Below are 20347 nucleotides of genomic sequence, written 5' to 3' on the forward strand. Positions count from 1 at the left end.
GTGAATGAGTTGCATATAGTGTTCATATTTTGATGTAAGCGATGAACTTTTAGTGTTATTGGATCTTGTCATACGTTGTAATCTATTTGAATATTGGAAGCCTATAGATTTAGTAGAGTTATTAGAAAATTGTGTGATTATCATCAAGAATGTACCAAGTTTCTTCAGTTGGTTAAAAGTGCAAATATAAACTTAAGGATGGAAGGTCACTGGCAAACTTGAGGTTTTGTTAAAAGTACAAGAAGGTTGTATCAACATCAAGAATAGAAGTAGGTTTTCAACAAAAGTTGTTATAAAGGATCTTGAGTCATAGACTTAAGTTATCAAAATAGTGTGGTTTATATGTTCTAAAGATGGCATTTAAAGTTTAAGATGTTGGGTTATAAAGATTATAGGTTATTTGATTGAGACAGTAGTTGGTAAAATTGTGAACACCTCATAGATGATCTTAGTGGGTATATGTGAAAATAGTCAATACTTGAGTTGTTATTATTGAAGAGTCGTGCTTAGCAGTTATGATAAGAATTTATGTTTGAGTTAAAGCTTATAAGGATTATGGTCTAGTTACTCAGTCGATAATTCAATTGAGGATATTTAGATGAAGAATGCAAATAAATGTTTAATTGAGGTTATAATAAACTATACTTTGGCTTCTATATGGGACAAGTTACTTATGAATTTATTAGGTTTTTATTGGCAAGTGGTGCATGATATCAACCTAGGTGAGGTAGTTTATCGTCTTGCGTTACCAGCATCTTTTGACCGAGTGCATGACGTGTTTTGCGTATCCCAGCTGAGACAATACATTAGAGATGACTCACACGTTCTTCGACCGAACAGTTGACCCTGGATAATACCTTGCAGTACGAGGAGACCCCCGTTCAGATCCTAGATAGGAAGACGCGTGATACTCGTCGAGGTAGTGTAGCGCTTGTGAAGGTGCTATGGTCTTATCATGTTACCGAAGAAGCCATGTGGGAGGCAGTAGATGCCATGAGACGCGATTATTCCTGGTTGTTTGCTTAGGCATTTCTATGTTTATCGCTTTATAGCTTTTGCATCTCCTAGAGAGTTAAGTTCGAGGACGAACTTTATTCTAAGTTGGGTAGGATTTTTGGATTCAGAATAGTTTTAGTAAGTCTGAATGGCTAACATGGTTAGTCGCTAAATGTAGATTCTTATAGGGCACAAGTATGAGAACTTGATCAACATAGATTTACGATATGTATGTTAGCTGGATATTTGAGTATATGCTTAGTTCAACTTCGAGGACGAAGTTTTTCTTAAGTTGGGTAGAATGTGACATTAGGGAAATTTAAAATAAATAAAATCATTTTGGGCTTTAAACTAATTAGAAAATTATAATGAATCAAGTGGGTTAAGTAATAATAATAATAATAATAATAACTATAATGATGACATAAAAACAAATAAATAAAAATAAAAAAAATAAAAACTAACTAAAATTAATACCCAAAAATCAGAAACCCATTTTCCCCAATTTCCATTTCCCTTCCCGTCCCCTTCTCCTAAACCGACATTCCTTTCCCCACTTCCCTTCCTTCTCATTCCGTCACTATTCATCATCATTTTCAAACCCTTCTTTTCATCCTCAAGACCTTCAAAACCCATGCTCTCATCTCGCCGTCCCTTGTCTTTGATTTTCGAGAAATTGGGTTCTTCTTCCTCTGAATTTCGAAAGGCTGTGTGAAATCAAAGTAGCATCGAAATCCTTTCTCCTTGTCTCTGATTTCTGCGAGTTAGGGGAGAAGGAGTGAGCTTCAATCTTGTGATTAAACATCCAATTCAAACCGTGAATCAAGCATTAAGTCCGTTTTCCTCCTTGTTTCTGGTAGCTGAACAGAAGGTAGTTGTCTTAAGCTCTTCTCTGTTTTCTTGATGGGTATACTCTGATTCATGTACTTTTAATTGAATAATTTATTAATCATGTGTGAAACGCTAAATTTTATTGAATCTTGAATTTATATAAACTAATTGGATGAGTTATGTTGATTGGGATTATTAGTTGGATATGAGATATTGGATAATTATTTTTAGGAAGTAGGAATTTATGGCTAATGATGATGATGATGTCCTGATTTTGGTTAGGTTAATGAATTTCTCATGTAAATGCTAGTTGGTTCAAGATGGTTTTGACGATGATGATGACAAGTAATTGAGTAAAGTGATGCTCTTAGATGATATATTAGTTGATTTGAGAACTTGTTATGGGTATTATGTTGATTGATAGATTTAGGTGAAGTTGAGATTAATCATTTTGATTGTGGATACTCGTCAAGAGCTAATTGTTAGATGATTGAATATTTTAGATGGATTATTAATTCTTTATGAGCAATAGCGATTGTGGTTATAATGTTTACTTCCAGTTTAATAAGATGTAAATAGTGAATTAAAGATCAAAGTTTTACTGTTATATGATGATTAGAAATGCTAAAACAAGAGTTATGGGTAAAGTATCTACAATTTGATATTTTTGAAGGTATTATGTGATTCTTTGAGGATTTTCAATGTTAAGTTTGAATGAATATATTGGTGTTTAATTGGAAAATTCATGGAAAATGTATTATTAGGAAGTTATATGATGATGAGTATGATTTGATGGATCTTGAGATGATTAGTTTGGATTGAAGAAATGTTGGGATTATGTAATTGTTTGAAGGATAGTTGTAAAGATTAATTGTAAATAATTTAATATTCTCGGATGAGGTATTAGATTCTTGTGGACTTGTGGATTGTAGATTAGAATACTTATCTTTGTGGTTAAATGTGCATATTGGAAAATAAGGGGTTGTGGATAAATAATGTTAAATATAGGTCGAGAAATATATGAATGTAGTGAAATATTGGATAATCGGGGCTCTTGATTTAATTATATGATTCTTAAAAGTATTGGTAATGATGAGTTAAAATGTCTATCTTTTTGTAGTAGTTGGAATTACAAAGGAAACTAAGGAAGTTATAGACGTCGTTAATCTTGAAGAAAAATTGATAATTATAGGTCGTGGTTATAAAATCTTGGTGGAAAATCGGGATATTAGAATAGAACATGTGAGATTTAAATGATTCGAAATATTGGAATAGCTATTGGATCTATGCATTGTTAGGAAGAGTAGTAATGAATTAAATGAACCTAGCTGAAGTATCGTATGCGTTGTTGTGATGCTATATTTGTTATGCTTCAGGAAGCGACATTATCGAAGAGCCCTTCTAATAAGCGCGGGGGTAGCAGACTTGGCCTCTTGAAGCGTTCTTTTTGGTGAGTAGTAACAGTCCCTTAAAAAGGGGTCTGGCCAGGCTACCATTTGTAAAATGTTTATTTAAAGTTTGTGAAATTTATATGAATGTGATAAATGTTTATGAATGATTATGCTGATATTGATATGGTCAATGGATCGGGCTTGCGGGGCTGGTCATTGACGGAGTTGAGGAACATGGTTCCCTACTCCCTGTTTTGAAGCGAATTGTCATTGAGATATTGACTAGCTTCACCCGAGAGAGACATAGCCTTAGAGCTATGGATGTTCCTCTCAACTAGACTCCCTGTGCGCACATAGATCTAGGAAACTGATGTTGCTTTTAAAACCATTATTTTGAATTGCTGTGTTTAATTGTTTTGGATTGTTGCTTCTCACTCAGTTTAATCTGATTCCTTGTTGTTTCCATCTTTTAGCTTGTCTACAGATTGGAACCAGTCGGGAATAATGGATTAGCGAAGGTGAATAGAGTTTCCAAGGATGTTAATTGAGTTGAGTACTTAGGAATTATAGATTTGTATTAGGAATTTTGGATAAATGTAAATTTGTTTTGGCTGTGCTGGTTATATCGGACTTGTAGAGAATTGTATGATTATCTTGTGTTTTAGTTAGATGTTGGTTTTGGGATTTAGATGAATTAGTCACGTTGAAGAGCTTGTGATTCCTTTGCTCGAGTTTTGGAAGTGTGATTTCAGTTTCTTGGGAAACGAACCCAGTGATAACCCTGTTTACCTAGTCAACGGTAAGTCGGGTTGTTACAATATATTATTGTGTTGAAGTATTTAGAATTGAAAATCATAGTAATATGCTAGAAATTACGTGTTAAGTTGCGATTTTAAGGGTTTTTAAGTGTTTTTGCCCCTTTTGCGCATAAAGTAAAACTTGGTTTGTTTTGCAGGAAACTTGGCACAAAATACTATTCGGTATATGTTATTTTGTTGAATTGGTTAGAATTCAAAATCATAGTCATATGCCAGAAATACGTGTTAAGTTGCGATTTTATAGGTTTTTATGCGCTTTTTCGCACTTTTGCGCATAAAGTAGCTCAAACTTGGTTTGTTTTGCACGAAACTTGGCACAGAACACTATTTGGTATATATTATTGTGTTGAAGTGGTTAGAATTGAAAATCATAGTGAAATGTTAGAAATTACGTGTTAAGTTGCGATTTTAAGGGTTTTTAAGCATTTTCGAAACTTTTGTGCATAAAGTAGCTCAAACTTGGTTTGTTTTGCACGAAACTTGGCACACAACACTATTTGGTATATATTATTTTGTTGAATTGTTTAGAATTAAAAATCATAGTAATATGCCAGAGAAATTATGTGTTAAGTAGCGATTTTATAGGTTTTTAAGCGTTTTTGGCACTTTTGCGCATAAAGTAGCTCAAACGTGGTTTGTTTTGCACGAAACTTGGCACAGAACATTATTTGGTTACATATTATTGTGTTGAAGTGGTTAGAATTGAAAATCATAGTCATATGCTAGAAATTACGTGTTAAGTCGCGATTTTATGGGTTTTTAAGCGTTTTTTAGAACTTTTGTGCATAAACTAGCTCAAACTTGGTTTATTTTGCACGAAACTTGTTACACAACACTATTTGGTATATATTATTGTGTTGAAGTGGTTAGAATTCAAAATCATAGTCATATGCTAGAAATACGTGTTAAGTATCGATTTTATGGGTTTTTTAAGCGTTTTTAGCAATTTTGCCTATAAAGTAGCTCAAACTTGGTTTGTTTTGCACGAAACTTGGCACAAAACACTTTTTGGTATATATTATTGTGTTGAAGTGGTTAGAATTGAAATTTATAGTCATATGCAAAAAATTACGTGTTAAGTTGCGATTTTAAGGGTTTTTAAGCGTTTTCGGCACTTTTACGAACAAAGTAGCTCAAACTTGGTTTGTTTTGCACGAAACTTGGCACACAACACTATTTGGTACATATTATTGTGTAGAAGTGGTTAGAATTGAAAATTATAGTCATATTCAAGAAATTATGTGTTAAGTTACGATTTTAAGGGTTTTTAAGCGTTTTTGGCACTTTTACGCACAAAGTAGCTCAAACTTGGTTTGTTTTGCACGAAACTTGGCACACAACACTATTTGGTATATATTATTTTGTTTAAATTTTTAGAATTGAAAATGATAGTAATATGCTATAAATTACGTGTTAAGTTGCGATTTTAATGGTTTCTAAGCGTTTTTGGCCCTTTTGCGCATAAAGTAGCTAAAATTTTGTTTGTTTTGCACGAAACGTGGCACACAACACTATTTGGTATATATATTATTTTGTTAAAGTGGTTAGAATTCAAAGTCATAGTCATATGTTAAAAATAACGTGTAAAGTTGCGATTTTATTGGTTTTTAAGCGTTTTTGGCACTTTTACGCATAAGGTAGTTCAAACTTGCTTTGTTTTGCACGAAACGTAGCTCATAAAACTTATTGGTATATATTATTGAGTTGAAGTGGTTATAATTCAAAATGATAGTTATATACTACAAATTACGTGTTAACTTGCGATTTTATGGGTTTTCAAGGTGTTTTTAGCCCTTTTACGCATAAAGTAGCTCAAACTTGGTTTGTTTTGCACGAAACTTGGTACACAATACTATTTGGTATATTATTTTGTTGAATTGGTTAGAATTCAATATCATAGTCATATGTTTGAAAATACGTGTTAAGTTGCGATTTTGTGGGTTTTTAAGCGTTTTTGACACTTTTGCGCATAAAGTAGCTCAAACTTGGTTTGTTTTGCAAGAAACTTGGCACACAACACTATTTGGTATATATTATTTTGTTGAAGTGGTTAGAATTGAAAATCATAGTCATAAACTAAACATTACATGTTAAGTTTCGATTTTATGGGTTTTTTAAGCATTTTTAGCACTTTTGCCTATAACTAGCTCAACTTTGTTTGTTTTGCACGAAACTTGGCACACAACACTTTTTGGTATATATTATTGTGTTGAAGTATTTAGAATTGAAAATCATAGTAATATGCTAGAAATTACGTGTTAAGTTGCGATTTTAAGGGTTTCTAAGCATTTTTGTCACTTTTGCGCATAAAGTAGCTCAAACTTGGTTTGTTTTGCACGAAACTTGGCACACAACACTATTTGTATATATTATTTTTTAGAATTGGTTAGAATTCAAAATCATAGTCATATGCCAGAAATACTGTTAAGATGCGATTTTATAAGTTTTTAAGCGTTTTTGGCACTTTTGCGCATAAAGTATCTCAAACTTGATTTGTTTTGCACGAAACTTGGCACAAAACACTATTTGGTATATATTATTGTGTTGAAGTGGTTAGACTTGGAAATCTTAGTCATATGCTAGGAAATTACGTGTTAAGTAGCGGTTTTATGGGTTTTTAAGCGTTTTTAGCACTTTTGCCTATAAAGAAGCTCAAATTTGGTTTGTTTTGCACGAAACTTGGCACACAACACGTTTTGGTATATATTTTTGTGTTGAAGTGTTTAGAATTGAAAATCCTAGTAATATGCTAGAAATTACGTGTTAAGTTGCGTTTTTTAAAGGTTTTTAAACGTTTTTGCCCCTTTTGCGCATAAAGTAGCTCAAACTTGGTTTTGTTTTGCACGAAACATGGGCACAAAATACTATTTGGTATATGTTATTTTGTTGATTGGTTAGAATTCAAAATCATAGTCATATGCAAGAAATACGTGTTAAGTTGCGATTTTATAGGTTTTTATGCGCTTTTTCGCACTTTTGCGCATAAAGTAGCTCAAACTCGGTTTTTTTTTGCACGAAACTTGGCACAGAACACTATTTGGTATATATTATTGTGTTGAAGTGGTTAGAATTAAAAATCATAATCATATATTAGAAATTACATGTTAAGTTCCGATTTTAAGGGTTTTTAAGCATTTTCGAAACTTTTGCGCATAAAGTAGCTCAAACTTGGTTTGTTTTGCACGAAACTTGGCACACAACACTATTTGGTATATATTATTTTGTTGAATTGGTTAGAATTGAAAATCATAGTAATATGCCAGAAATTACGTGTTAAGTAGCAATTTTATAGGTTTTTAAGCGTTTTGGCACTTTTGCGCATAAAGTATCTCAACTTGGTTTGTTTTGCACGAAACTTGGCACAGAACACTATTTGGTATATATTATTGTGTTGAAGTGGTTAGAATTGAAAATCATAGTCATATGCTAGAAATTAAGTGTTAAGTAGCGGTTTTATGGGTTTTTAAGCGTTTTTAGCACTTTTGCCTATATAGTAGCTCAAACTTGGTTTGTTTTGCACGAAACATGGCACATAACACTTTTTGGTATATATTATTGTGTTGAAGTGTTTAGAATTGAAAATCATAGTAATATGCTAGAAATTTTGTGTTAAGTTGCGATTTTAAGGGTTTTTAAGCATTTTCGAAACTTTTGTGCATAAAGTAGCTCAAACTTGGTTTATTTTGCACGAAACTTGGCACACAACACTATTTGGTATATATTATTTTGTTGAATTGGTTAGAATTAAAAATCATAGTAACATGCCAGAAATTACGTGTTAAGTAGCGATTTTATAGGTTTTTAAGCGTTTTTGGCACTTTTGCGCATAAAGTAGCTCAAACGTGGTTTGTTTTGCACGAAACTTGGCACAGAACACTATTTGGTACATATTATTGTGTTGAAGTGGTTAGAATTGAAAGTCATAGTCATATGCTAGAAATTACGTGTTAGGTCGCGATTTATGGGTTTTTAAGCGTTTTTAGCACTTTTGCGCATAAACTAGCTCAAACTTGGTTTGTTTTGCACGAAACTTGTTACACAACACTATTTGGTATATATTATTGTGTTGAAGTGGTTAGAATTCAAAATCATAGTCATATTCTAGAAATTACGTGTTAAGTAATGGTTTTATGGGTTTTTAAGCGTTTTTAGCAATTTTGCCTATAAAGTAGCTCAAACTGGGTTTGTTTTGCACGAAACTTGGCACACAAAACTTTTTGGTATATATTATTGTGTTGAAGTGTTTAGAATATAAAATTATAGTAATATGTTAGAAATTACGTGTTAAGTTGCGCTTTTAAGGGTTTTTAAGCGTTTTTGCCTCTTTTGCGCATAAAGTAGCTCAAACTTGGTTTGTTTTGCACGAAACTTGGCACCAAATACTATTCGGTATATGTTATTTTGTTGAATTGGTTTAGAATTCAAAATCATAGTCATATGCCAGAAATACGTGTTATGTTGCGATTTTATAGGTTTTTATGCGCTTTTTCGCACTTTTGCGCATAAAGTAGCTCAAACTTGGTTTGTTTTGCACGAAACTTGGCACAGAACACTATTTGGTATATATTATTGTGTTGAAGTGGTTAGAATTGAAAATCATAGTCATATGTTAGAAATTACGTGTTAAGTTGCGATTTTAAGGTTTTTAAAGCATTTTCGAAACTTTTGCGCATAAAGTAGCTCAAACTTTGTTTGTTTTGCACGAAAACTTGGCACCAAATACTATTCGGTATTTTTTATTTTGTTGAATTGGTTAGAATTCAAAATCATAGTTATATGCCAGAAATACGTGTTAAGTTGCGATTTTATAGGTTTTTATGCGCTTTTTCGCACTTTTGCGCATAAAGTAGCTCAAACGTGGTTTGTTTTGTACGAAACTTGGCACAGAACACTATTTGGTACATATTATTGTGTTGAAGTGGTTAGAATTGAAAATCATAGTCATATGTTAGAAATTACTTGTTAAGTCGCGATTTTATGGGTTTTTAAGCGTTTTTAGCACTTTTGCGCATAAACTAGCTCAAACATGGTTTGTTTTGCACGAAACTTGGCACACAACACTATTTGGTATATATTATTGTGTTGAAGTGGTTATAATTGAAAATCAATTGTGATACGCTACAATTTACGTGTTAAGCTTTGATTTTAAGGGTTTTTAAGCGTTTTTTGCACTTTTGCTCATAAAGTAGCTCAAACTTGGTTTGTTTTGCACGAAACATGGCACACAACACTATTTGGTATATATTATTGTGTTGAAGTGGTTAGAATTGAAAATCATAGTCATATGCTATAAATTACATGTTATGTTGCGATTTTAAGGGTTTTTTTAGCGTTTTTTTGCACTCTTGCTCATAAAGTAGCTCAACTTGGTTTGTTTTGCACGAAACATGGCACACAACATTATTTAGTATATATTATTGTGTTGAAGTTTTTTGAATTGAAAAAGTCATATGCTAGAAATTACGTGTTAAGTTGCGATTTTAAGGGTTTATAAGCAGTTTTGCGCATAAAGTAGCTCAAACTTGGTTTGTTTTGCACGAAACTTGGCACACAACACTTTTTGGTATATAGTATTGTGTTGAAGTGGTTAGAATTTAAAATCATAGTCATATGCTAGATATTACGTGTTACATTGCGATTTTAAGGGTTTTTAAGTGTTTTTGACACTTTAGCGCATAAAGAAACTCAAACGTGGTTTGCTTTGCACGAAACTTGGCACACAACACTTTTTGGTATATATTATTTTGTTGAAGGGATTAGAATTGAAAATCGTAGTCATATACAAGAAATTACGTGTTAAGTTGCAATATTAAGGGTTTTTTAAACGTTTTTGGCACTTTTGCGCATAAAGTAGTTCAAGCTTGGTTTATTTTGCACGAAACGTGGCACACACAACTATTTGGTATATATTATTGTATTGAAGTGGCTAGAATTGAAAATATAGTCATATCTTAGAAATTACGTGTTAAGTTGCGATTTTAAAGGTTTTACAGCGTTCTTGGCACTTTTGCTCATTAATTAGCTCAAACTTGGTTTGTTTTGCACGAAACTTGGCACACAAACACTATTTGGTATATATTATTGTGTTGAAGTGGTTAGAATTGAAAATCATAGTCATATATTAGAAATTACGTGTTAAGTTGCGATTTTAAGGGTTTCTAAGCGTTTTTGCCCCTTTTGCGCATAAAGTAGCTCAAACTTGGTTTGTTTTGCACGAAACATGGCACACAACACTATTTGGTATATATTATTTTGTTGAATTGGTTAGAATTAAATATCATAGTCATATGCCAGAAATTACGTGTTAAGTAGCGATTTTATAGGTTTTTAGCGTTTTTTGGCACTTTTGCGCATAAAGTAGCTCAAACTTGGTTTGTTTTGCACGAAAGTTGGGACAGAACACTATTTGGTATATATTATTGTGTTGAAGTGGTTAGAATTCAAAATCATAGTCATATGCTAGAAATTACGTGTTAAGTAATGGTTTTTATGGGTTTTTAAGCGTTTTTAGCAATTTTGCCTATAAAGTAGCTCAAACTGGGTTTGTTTTGCACGAAACTTGGCACACAACACTTTTTGGTATATATTATTGTGTTGAAGTGACTAGAATATAAAATTATAGTAATATGTTAGAAATTACGTGTTAAGTTGCGATTTTAAATGTTTTTAAGCGTTTTTGCCCCTTTTGCGCATAAAGTAATATAACTTGGTTTGTTTTGCACGAAACTTGGCACGAAATACATTCGGTATATGTTATTTTGTTGAATTGGTTAGAATTCAAAATCATAGTCATATGCCAGAAATACGTGTTATGTTGCGATTTTATAGGTTTTTATGCGCTTTTTCGCACTTTTGCGCATAAAGTAGCTCAAACTTGGTTTGTTTTGCACGAAACTTGGCACAGAACACTATTTGGTATATATTATTGTGTTGAAGTGGTTAGAATTGAAAATCATAGTCATATGTTTGAAATTACGTGTTAAGTTGCGATTTTAAGGGTTTTTAAGCATTTTCGAAACTTTTGCTCATAAAGTAGCTCAAACTTTGTTTGTTTTGCACAAAACTTGGCACCAAATACTATTCGGTATTTGTTATTTTGTTGAATTGGTTAGAATTCAAAATCATAGTCATATGCCAGAAATACGTGTTAAGTTGCGATTTTATAGGTTTTTATGCGCTTTTTCGCACTTTTGCGCATAAAGTAGCTCAAACGTGGTTTGTTTTGTACGAAACTTGGCACAGAACACTATTTGGTACATATTATTGTGTTGAAGTGGTTAGAATTGAAAATCATAGTCATATGATAGAAATTACGTGTTAAGTCGCGATTTTATGGGTTTTTAAGCGTTTTTAGCACTTTTGCGCATAAACTAGCTCAAACATGGTTTGTTTTGCACGAAACTTGGCACACAACACTATTTGGTATATATTATTGTGTTGAAGTGGTTAGAATTGAAAATCATAGTCATATGCTATAAATTACATGTTAAGTTGCGATTTTAAGGGTTTTTTAGCGTTTTTTGCACTCTTGCTCATAAAGTAGCTCAAACTTGGTTTGTTTTGCACGAAACATGGCACACAACATTATTAGTATATATTATTGTGTTGAAGTTTTTTGAATTGAAAAATTCATATGCTAGAAATTACGTGTTAAGTTGCGATTTTAAGGGTTTATAAGCAGTTTTGCGCATAAAGTAGCTCAAACTTGGTTTGTTTTGCACGAAACTTGGCACACAACACTTTTTGGTATATATTATTGTGTTGAAGTGGTTAGAATTGAAAATCATAGTCATATGCTAGATATTACGTGTTACATTGCGATTTTAAGGGTTTTTAAGTGTTTTTGACACTTTAGCGCATAAAGAAACTCAAACGTGGTTTGTTTTGCACGAAACTTGGCACACAACACTTTTTGGTATATATTATTTTGTTGAAGGGATTAGAATTGAAAATCGTAGTCATATGCAAGAAATTACGTGTTAAGTTGCAATATTAGGGTTTTTTTAAGCGTTTTTGGCACTTTTGCGCATAAAGTAGTTCAAGCTTGGTTTATTTTGCACGAAACGTGGCACACAAAACTATTTGGTATATATTATTGTATTGAAGTGGTTAGAATTGAAAATATAGTCATATGCTAGAAATTACGTGTTAAGTTGCGATTTTAAAGCTTTTACAGCGTTCTTGGCACTTTTGCTCATTAATTAGCTCAAACTTGGTTTGTTTTGCACGAAACTTGGCACACAACACTATTTGGTATATATTATTGTGTTGAAGTGGTTAGAATTGAAAATCATAGTCATATATTAGAAATTACGTGTTAAGTTGCGATTTTAAGGGTTTCTAAGCGTTTTTGCCCCTTTTGCGCATAAAGTAGCTCAAACTTGGTTTGTTTTGCACGAAACATGGCACACAACACTATTTGGTATATATTATTTTTTTGAATTGGTTAGAATTTAATATCATAGTCATATGCCAGAAATTACGTGTTAAGTAGCGATTTTATAGGTTTTTAAGCGTTTTAGGCACTTTTGCGCATAAAGTAGCTCAAACTTGGTTTGTTTTGCACGAAACTTGGCACAGAACAGTATTTGGTATATATTATTGTGTTGAAGTGGTTAGAATTGAAAATCATAGTCATATGCTAGAAATTACGTGTTAAGTTGCGATTTTATGGGTTTTTAAGCGTTTTTAGCACTTTTGCCTATAAACTAGCTCAAACTTGGTTTGTTTTGCATGAAACTTGGCACACAACACTTTTTGGTATATATTATTGTGTTGAAGTGGTTAGAATTGAAAATCATAGTCATATGTTAGAAATTACGTGTTAAGTTGCGATTTTATAAGTTTTTAAGCGTTTTTGCCACTTTTGCGCATAAAGTAGCTCAATCTTGGTTTGTTTTGCACGAAACGTGACACACAACACTATTTGGTATATATTATTTTGTTGAAGTGGTTACAATTGAAAATCATAGTCATATGCTAGAAATTACGTGTCAAGTTGCGATTTTGAGGGTTTTTAATCATTTTCGGAACTTTTTGCATATAAAGAAGCTCAAACTTGGTTTTTTTTGCACAAAAATTGGCACACAACACTATTTGGTATATATTATTGTGTTGAAGTGGTTAGATTCAAAATCATAGTCATATGTTAGAAATTACGTGTTAAGTTCCGGTTTTAAGGGTTTTAAGCATTTTCGGAAACTTTTGCGCATAAAGTAGCTCAAACTTGGTTTGTTTTGCACGAAACTTGGCACACAACACAATTTGGTATATATTATTTTGTTGAATTGGTTAGAAATAAAAATCATAGTAATATGCCAGAAATTACGTGGTTAAGTTGCGATTTTATAGGTTTTTAAGCGTTTTTGCCACTTTTGCGCATAAAGTAGCTCAATCTTGGTTTGTTTTGCACGAAATGTGACACACAACACTATTTGGTATATATTATTTTGTTGAAGTGGTTATAATTGAAAATCATAGTCATATGCTCGAAATTACGTGTCAAGTTGCGATTTTGAGGGTTTTTTAAGCATTTTCGGAACTTTTGCGCATAAAGTAGCTCAAATATAGTTTGTTTTGCACGAAACTTGGCACACAACACCTTTTGGTATATATTATTGTGTTAAAGTGGTTAGAGTTGAAAATCATAGTCATATGCTAGAAATTACATGTTTAAGTTGCGATTTAATGGGTTTTTAAGTGTTTTTGGCACTTTTGCGCATAAAGTAGCTCAAACATTGTTTGTTTTGCACGAAACTTGGCACACAACACTACTTGGTATATATTGATGTGTTAAAGTGGTTATAATTGAAAATCATAGTCATATGCTACAAATTTCGTGTTAAGTTTCGATTTTAAGGCTTTTTAAGTGTTTTTTGCACTTTTGCTCATAAAGTAGCTCAAACTTGGTTTGTTTTGCACTAAACTTAGCACACAACACTTTTTCATATATATTATTGTGTTGAAGTGGTTAGAATTGAAAATCATTGTCATATGCTAGAATTTACGTGTTAAGTTGCGATTTTAAGGGTTTTTAAGTGTTATTGGCACTTTTACGCATAAAGTAGCTCAAACTTGGTTTGTTTTGCACGAAACGTGGCACACAACATTATTCAGTAATATATATTGTGTTGAAGTGGTTAGAATTGGAAATTATAGTCATATGCAACAAATTACGTGTTAAGTTGCGATTTTAAGGGTTTTTATACGTTTTTGGGCACTTTTACGCACAAAGTAGCTCAAACTTGGTTTGTTTTGCACGAAACTTCACACACAACACTATTTGGTATATATCAATGTGTAGAAGTGGTTAGAATTGAAAATTACAGTCATATTCAAGAAATTATGTGTTGAAGTGTTTAGAATTGCAAATCATAGTAATATGCTATAAATTACGTGTTAAGTTGCGATTTTAAGGGTTTCTAAGCGTTTTTGTCCCTTTTGCGCATAAAGTAGCACAAATTTTATTTGTTTTGCACGAAACGTGGCACACAACACTATTTGATATAAGTAGCTCAAACTTGGTTTGTTTTGCACGAAACTTGGCACAGAACACGATTTGGTATAATTGTTGTGTTGAAGTGGTTAGAATTGAAAATCATAGTCATATGTTAGAAATTACGTGTTAAGTTGCGATTTTAAGGGTTTCTAAGCGTTTTTGCCCCTTTTGCGCATAAAGCAGCTCAAACTTGGTTTGTTTTGCACGAAACATGGCACAGAACACTATTTGGTATATATATTTTGTTGAATTGGTTAGAATTTAATATCATAGTCATATGCCAGAAATTATGTGTTAAGTAGCGATTTTATAGGGTTTTTAAGCGTTTTTGGCACTTTTGCGCATAAAGTAGCTCAAACTTGGTTTGTTTTGCACGAAACTTGGCACATAACACTATTTGGTATATATTATTGTGTTGAAGTGGTTAGAATTGAAAATCATAGTCATATGCTAGAAATTACGTGTTAAGTTGCGATTTTATGGGTTTTTAAGCGTTTTTAGCAATTTTGCCCTATAAAACTAGCTCAAACATGGTTTGTTTTGCACGAACTTGGCACACAACACTTTTTGGAATATATTATTGTGTTAAAGTGGTTAGAATTGAAAATCATAGTCATATGCTAGAAATTACGTGTTAAGTTGCGATTTTATAGGTTTTTAAGCATTTTTGCCACTTTTGCGCATAAAATAGCTCAATCATGGTTTGTTTTGCACGAAACGTGACACACAACACTATTTGGTATATATTATTTTGTTGAATTGGTTAGAATTGAAAATCATTGGTCATATGCTAGAAATTACGTGTCAAGTTACGATTTTGAGGGTTTTTAAGCATTTTCGGAACTTTTGCGCATAAAGTAGCTCAAACTTGGTTTGTTTTGCACGAAACTTGGCCACACAACACTATTTGGTATATATTATTGTGTTGAAGTGGGTTAGATTCAAAATCATAGTCATAAGTTAGAAATTACGTGTGTAAGTTCCGATTTTAAGGGTTTTTAAGCATTTTCGAAACTTTTGCGCATAAAGTAGCTCAAACTTGGTTTGTTTTGCACGAAACTTGGCACACTACACTATTTGGGTATATATTATTGTGTTGAAGTGGTTAAATTCAAAATCATAGTCATATGTTAGAAATTACGTGTTAAGTTCCGGTTTTAAGGGTTTTTAAGCATTTTCGAAACTTTTGCGCATAAAGTAGCTTCAAACTTGGTTTGTTTTGCACGAAACTTGGCACACAACACAATTTGGTATATTATTATTTTGTTGAATTGGTTAGAATTAAAAATCATAGTAATATGCCAGAAATTACGTGTTAAGTTGCGATTTTATAGGTTTTTAAGCGTTTTTGCCACTTTTGCGCATAAAGTAGCTCAATCTTGGTTTGTTTTGCACGAAATGTGACACACAACACTATTTGGTATATATTATTTTTGTGAAGTGGTTATAATTGAAAATCATAGTCATATGCTCGAAATTACGTGTCAAGTTGCGATTTTGAGGGTTTTTAAGCATTTTCGGAACTTTTGCGCATAAAGTAGCTCAAATATAGTTTGTTTTGCACGAAACATGGCACACAACACCTTTTGGTATATATTATTGTGTTAAAGTGGTTAGAGTTGAAAATCATAGTCATATGCTAGAAATTACATGTTAAGTTGCGATTTTATGGGTTTTTAAGTGTTTTTGGCACTTTTGCGCATAAAGTAGCTCAAACATTGTTTGTTTTGCACGAAACTTGGCACACAACACTACTTGGTATAATATTGATGTGTTAAAGTGGTTATAATTGAAAATCATAGTCATATGCTACAAATTTCGTGTTAAGTTTCGATTTTAAGGTCTTTTTAAGTGTTTTTTTGCACTTTTGCTCATAAAGTAGCTCAAACTTGGTTTGTTTTGCACTAAACTTAGCACACAACACTTTTTCATATATATTATTGTGTTGAAGTGGTTAGAATTGCAAATCATTGTCATATGCTAGAATTTACGTGTTAAGTTGCGATTTTAAGGGTTTTTAAGTGTTATTGGCACTTTTACGCATAAAGTAGCTCAAACTTGGTTTGTTTTGCACGAAACGTGGCACACAACATTATTCAGTATATATTATTGTGTTGAAGTGAGTAGAATTGGAAATTATAGTCATATGCAACAAATTACGTGTTAAGTTGCGATTTTAAGGGTTTTTATACGTTTTTGGCACTTTTACGCACAAAGTAGCTCAAACTTGGTTTGTTTTGCACGAAACTTCACACACAACACTATTTGGTATATATCAATGTGTAGAAGTGGTTAGAATTGAAAATTACAGTCATATGCAAGAAATTATGTGTTGAAGTGTTTAGAATTGCAAATCATAGTAATATGCTATAAATTACGTGTTAAGTTGCGATTTTAAGGGTTTCTAAGCGTTTTTGTCCCTTTTGCGCATAAAGTAGCACAAATTTTATTTGTTTTGCACGAAACGTGGCACACAACACTATTTGATATAAGTAGCTCAAACTTGGTTTGTTTTGCACGAAACTTGGCACAGAACACGATTTGGTATATATTGTTGTGTTGAAGTGGTTAGAATTGAAAATCATAGTCATATGTTAGAAATTACGTGTTAAGTTGCGATTTTAAGGGTTTCTAAGCGTTTTTGCCCCTTTTGCGCATAAAGCAGCTCAAACTTGGTTTGTTTTGCACGAAACATGGCACAGAACACTATTTGGTATATATTATTTTGTTGAATTGGTTAGAATTTAATATCATAGTCATATGCCAGAAATTACGTGTTAAGTAGCGATTTTATAGGTTTTTAAGCGTTTTTGGCACTTTTGCGCATAAAGTAGCTCAAACTTGGTTTGTTTTGCACGAAACTTGGCACATAACACTATTTGGTATATATTATTGTGTTGAAGTGGTTAGAATTGAAAATCATAGTCATATGCTAGAAATTACGTGTTAAGTTGCGATTTTATGGGTTTTTAAGCGTTTTTAGCAATTTTGCCTATAAACTAGCTCAAACATGGTTTGTTTTGCACGAAACTTGGCACACAACACTTTTTGGAATATATTATTGTGTTGAAGTGGTTAGAATTGAAAATCATAGTCATATGCTAGAAATTACGTGTTAAGTTGCGATTTTAAAGGTTTTTAAGCATTTTTGCCACTTTTGCGCATAAAATAGCTCAATCATGGTTTGTTTTGCACGAAACGTGACACACAACACTATTTGGTATATATTATTTTGTTGAATTGGTTAGAATTGAAAATCATTGTCATATGCTAGAAATTACGTGTCAAGTTACGATTTTGAGGGTTTTTAAGCATTTTCGGAACTTTTGCGCATAAAGTAGCTCAAACTTGGTTTGTTTTGCACGAAATTTGGCACACAACACTATTTGGTATATATTATTGTGTTGAAGTGGTTAGATTTAAAATCATAGTCATAAGTTAGAAATTACGTGTTAAGTTCCGATTTTAAGGGTTTTTTAAGCAATTTCGAAACTTTTGCGCATAAAGTAGCTCAAACTTGGTTTGTTTTGCACGAAACTTGGCACACTACACTATTTGGTATATATTATTTTGTTGAATTGGTTAGAATTAAAAATCATAGTAATATGCTAGAAATTACGTGTTATGTAGCGATTTTATAGGTTTTTAAGCGTTTTTGGCACTTTTGCGCATAAAGTATCTCAAACTTGGTTTGTTTTGCACGAAACTTGGCACAGAACACTATTTGGTATATATTATTGTGTTTAAGTGGTTAGAATTTAAAATAATAGTCATATGCTAGAAATTACGTGTTAAGTAGCGGGTTTATGGGTTTTTAAGCGTTTTTAGCAATTTTACCTATAAAGTAGCTCAAACTTGGTTTGTTTTGCACGAAACTTGGCACACAACACTTTTTGGTATATATTAATTTTTTGAATTGGTTAGAAATCAAAATCATAGTCATATACTAGAAATTATGTGTTAAGTCGCGATTTTATGGGTTTTTAAGCGTTTTTAGCACATTTGCGCATGAACTAGCTCAAACTTGGTTTGTTTTGCACGAAACTTGGCACACAGCACTATTTGGTATATATTATTGTGTTGAAGTGGTTAGAATTGAAAATCATAGTCATATGTTAGAAATTACGTGTTAAGTTGCGATTTTAAGGGTTTCAAAGCATTTTTGCCCCTTTTGCGCATAAAGTAGCTCAAACTTGGTTTGTTTTGCACGAAACATGGCACACAACACTATTTGGTGTATATTATATTGTTGAATTGGTTAGAATTTAATATCATAATCATATGCCAGAAATTACGTGTTAAGTAGCGATTTTATAGGTTTTTAAGCGTTTTTGGCACTTTTGCGCATAAAGTAGCTCAAACTTGGTTTGTTTTGCACGAAACTTGGCACATAACACTATTTGGGTATATATTATTGTGTTGAAGTGGTTAGAATTGAAAATCATAGTCATATGCTAGAAATTACGTGTTAAGTTGCGATTTTATGGGTTTTTAAGCGTTTTTAGCACTTTTGCCTATAAACTAGCTCAAACTTCGTTTGTTTTGCACGAAACTTGGCACACAACACTTTTTGGTGTATATTATTGTGGTGAAGTGGTTAGAATTGAAAATAATAGTCATATGCTAGAAATTACGTGTTATGTTGCGATTTTATAGGTTTTTAAGCGTTTTTTGCCACTTTTGCGCATAAAGTAGCTCAATCTTGGTTTGTTTTGCACGAAACGTGACACACAACACTATTTGGTATATATTATTTTGTTAAAGTGGTTAGAATTGAAAATCATAGTCATATGTTAGAAATTACGTGTAAAGTTGCGATTTTTAGGGTTTTTAAGCATTTTCGGAACTTTTCCGCATAAAGTAGCTCAAACATGGTTTGTTTTGCACTAAACTTAGCACACAACACTTTTTCGTATATATTATTGTGTTGAAGTGGTTAGAATTGAAAATCATAGTCATATGATAGAATTTACGTGTTAAATTGCGATTTTAAGGGTTTTTAAGTGTTATTGGCACTTTTACGCATAAAGTAGCTCAAACTTGGTTTGTTTTGCACGAAACGTGGCACACAACACTATTCAGTATATATTATTGTGTTGAAGTGGTTTTTATACGTTTTTGGCACTTTTACGCACAAAGTAGCTCAAACTTGGTTTGTTTTGCACGAAACTTGACACACAACACTATTTGGTATATATCAAAGTGTAGAAGTGGTTAGAATTGAAAATTACAGTCATATGCAAGAAATTATGTGTTGAAGTGTTTAGAATTGCAAATCATAGTAATATGCTATAAATTACGTGTTAAGTTGCGATTTTAAGGGTTTCTAAGCGTTTTTGTCCCTTTTGCGCATAAAGTAGCACAAATTTTATTTGTTTTGCACGAAACTTGGCACCGAACACGATTTGGTATATATTATTGTGTTGAAGTGGTTAGAATGGAAAATCATAGTCATATGCTATCAATTACGTGTTAAGTTGCGATTTTATGGGTTTTTAAGCGTTTTTAGCATTTTTGCCCTTAAACTAGCTCAAACTTGGTGTGTTTTGGCCGAAACTTGGCACACAACACATTTTTGTATATACTGTTGTGTTGAAGTGGTTAGAATTAAAAATCATAATCATATGCTAGAAATAACGTCTTAAGTTGCGATTTTATAGGTTTTTAATCGTTTTAGGTACTTTTACGCATAAAGTACCTCAAACTTTGTTTGATTTGCACCAAACTTGGCACATAACACTATTTGGTATATAGTGTTTTGTTGAAGTGGTTAGAATTGAAATTCATTTTCATATGCCAGAATTAACGTGTTA

The 20347-nt window shown here is 32.3% G+C and overlaps 1 protein-coding gene and 1 long non-coding RNA gene across 2 annotated transcripts; both read left to right on the forward strand.

The window, feature by feature from the left end:
• The first annotated feature begins 673 nt into the window (after nt 1-673).
• On the forward strand, nt 674-1026 carry LOC130818624 (uncharacterized). The gene is made up of 2 exons (XM_057684787.1): nt 674-823; nt 865-1026. The coding sequence occupies exons 1-2, from the start codon at nt 674-676 to the stop codon at nt 1024-1026; spliced, it is 312 nt and encodes a 103-aa protein (XP_057540770.1).
• Nucleotides 1027-1527: 501 nt separating this feature from the next.
• On the forward strand, nt 1528-4875 carry LOC130817348 (uncharacterized). Its single transcript, XR_009043770.1, has 3 exons — nt 1528-1867; nt 3204-3277; nt 3692-4875. It is a non-coding gene; the product is annotated as an uncharacterized LOC130817348 (long non-coding RNA).
• The last annotated feature ends 15472 nt before the right edge of the window (nt 4876-20347 follow it).

The sequence above is a fragment of the Amaranthus tricolor genome, chromosome 7, assembly GCF_026212465.1.
Source record: "Amaranthus tricolor cultivar Red isolate AtriRed21 chromosome 7, ASM2621246v1, whole genome shotgun sequence".
NCBI lineage: Eukaryota > Viridiplantae > Streptophyta > Magnoliopsida > Caryophyllales > Amaranthaceae > Amaranthus > Amaranthus tricolor.

Coding starts and splice junctions, on each gene's coding strand:
- LOC130818624 (XM_057684787.1), top strand. CDS start 674: ATGAATTTATTAGGTTTTTATTGGCAAGTGGTGCATGATATCAACCTA. Junction 824..864: donor ACATTAGAGATGACTCACAC/GTTCTTCGACCG, acceptor AATACCTTGCAG/TACGAGGAGACCCCCGTTCA.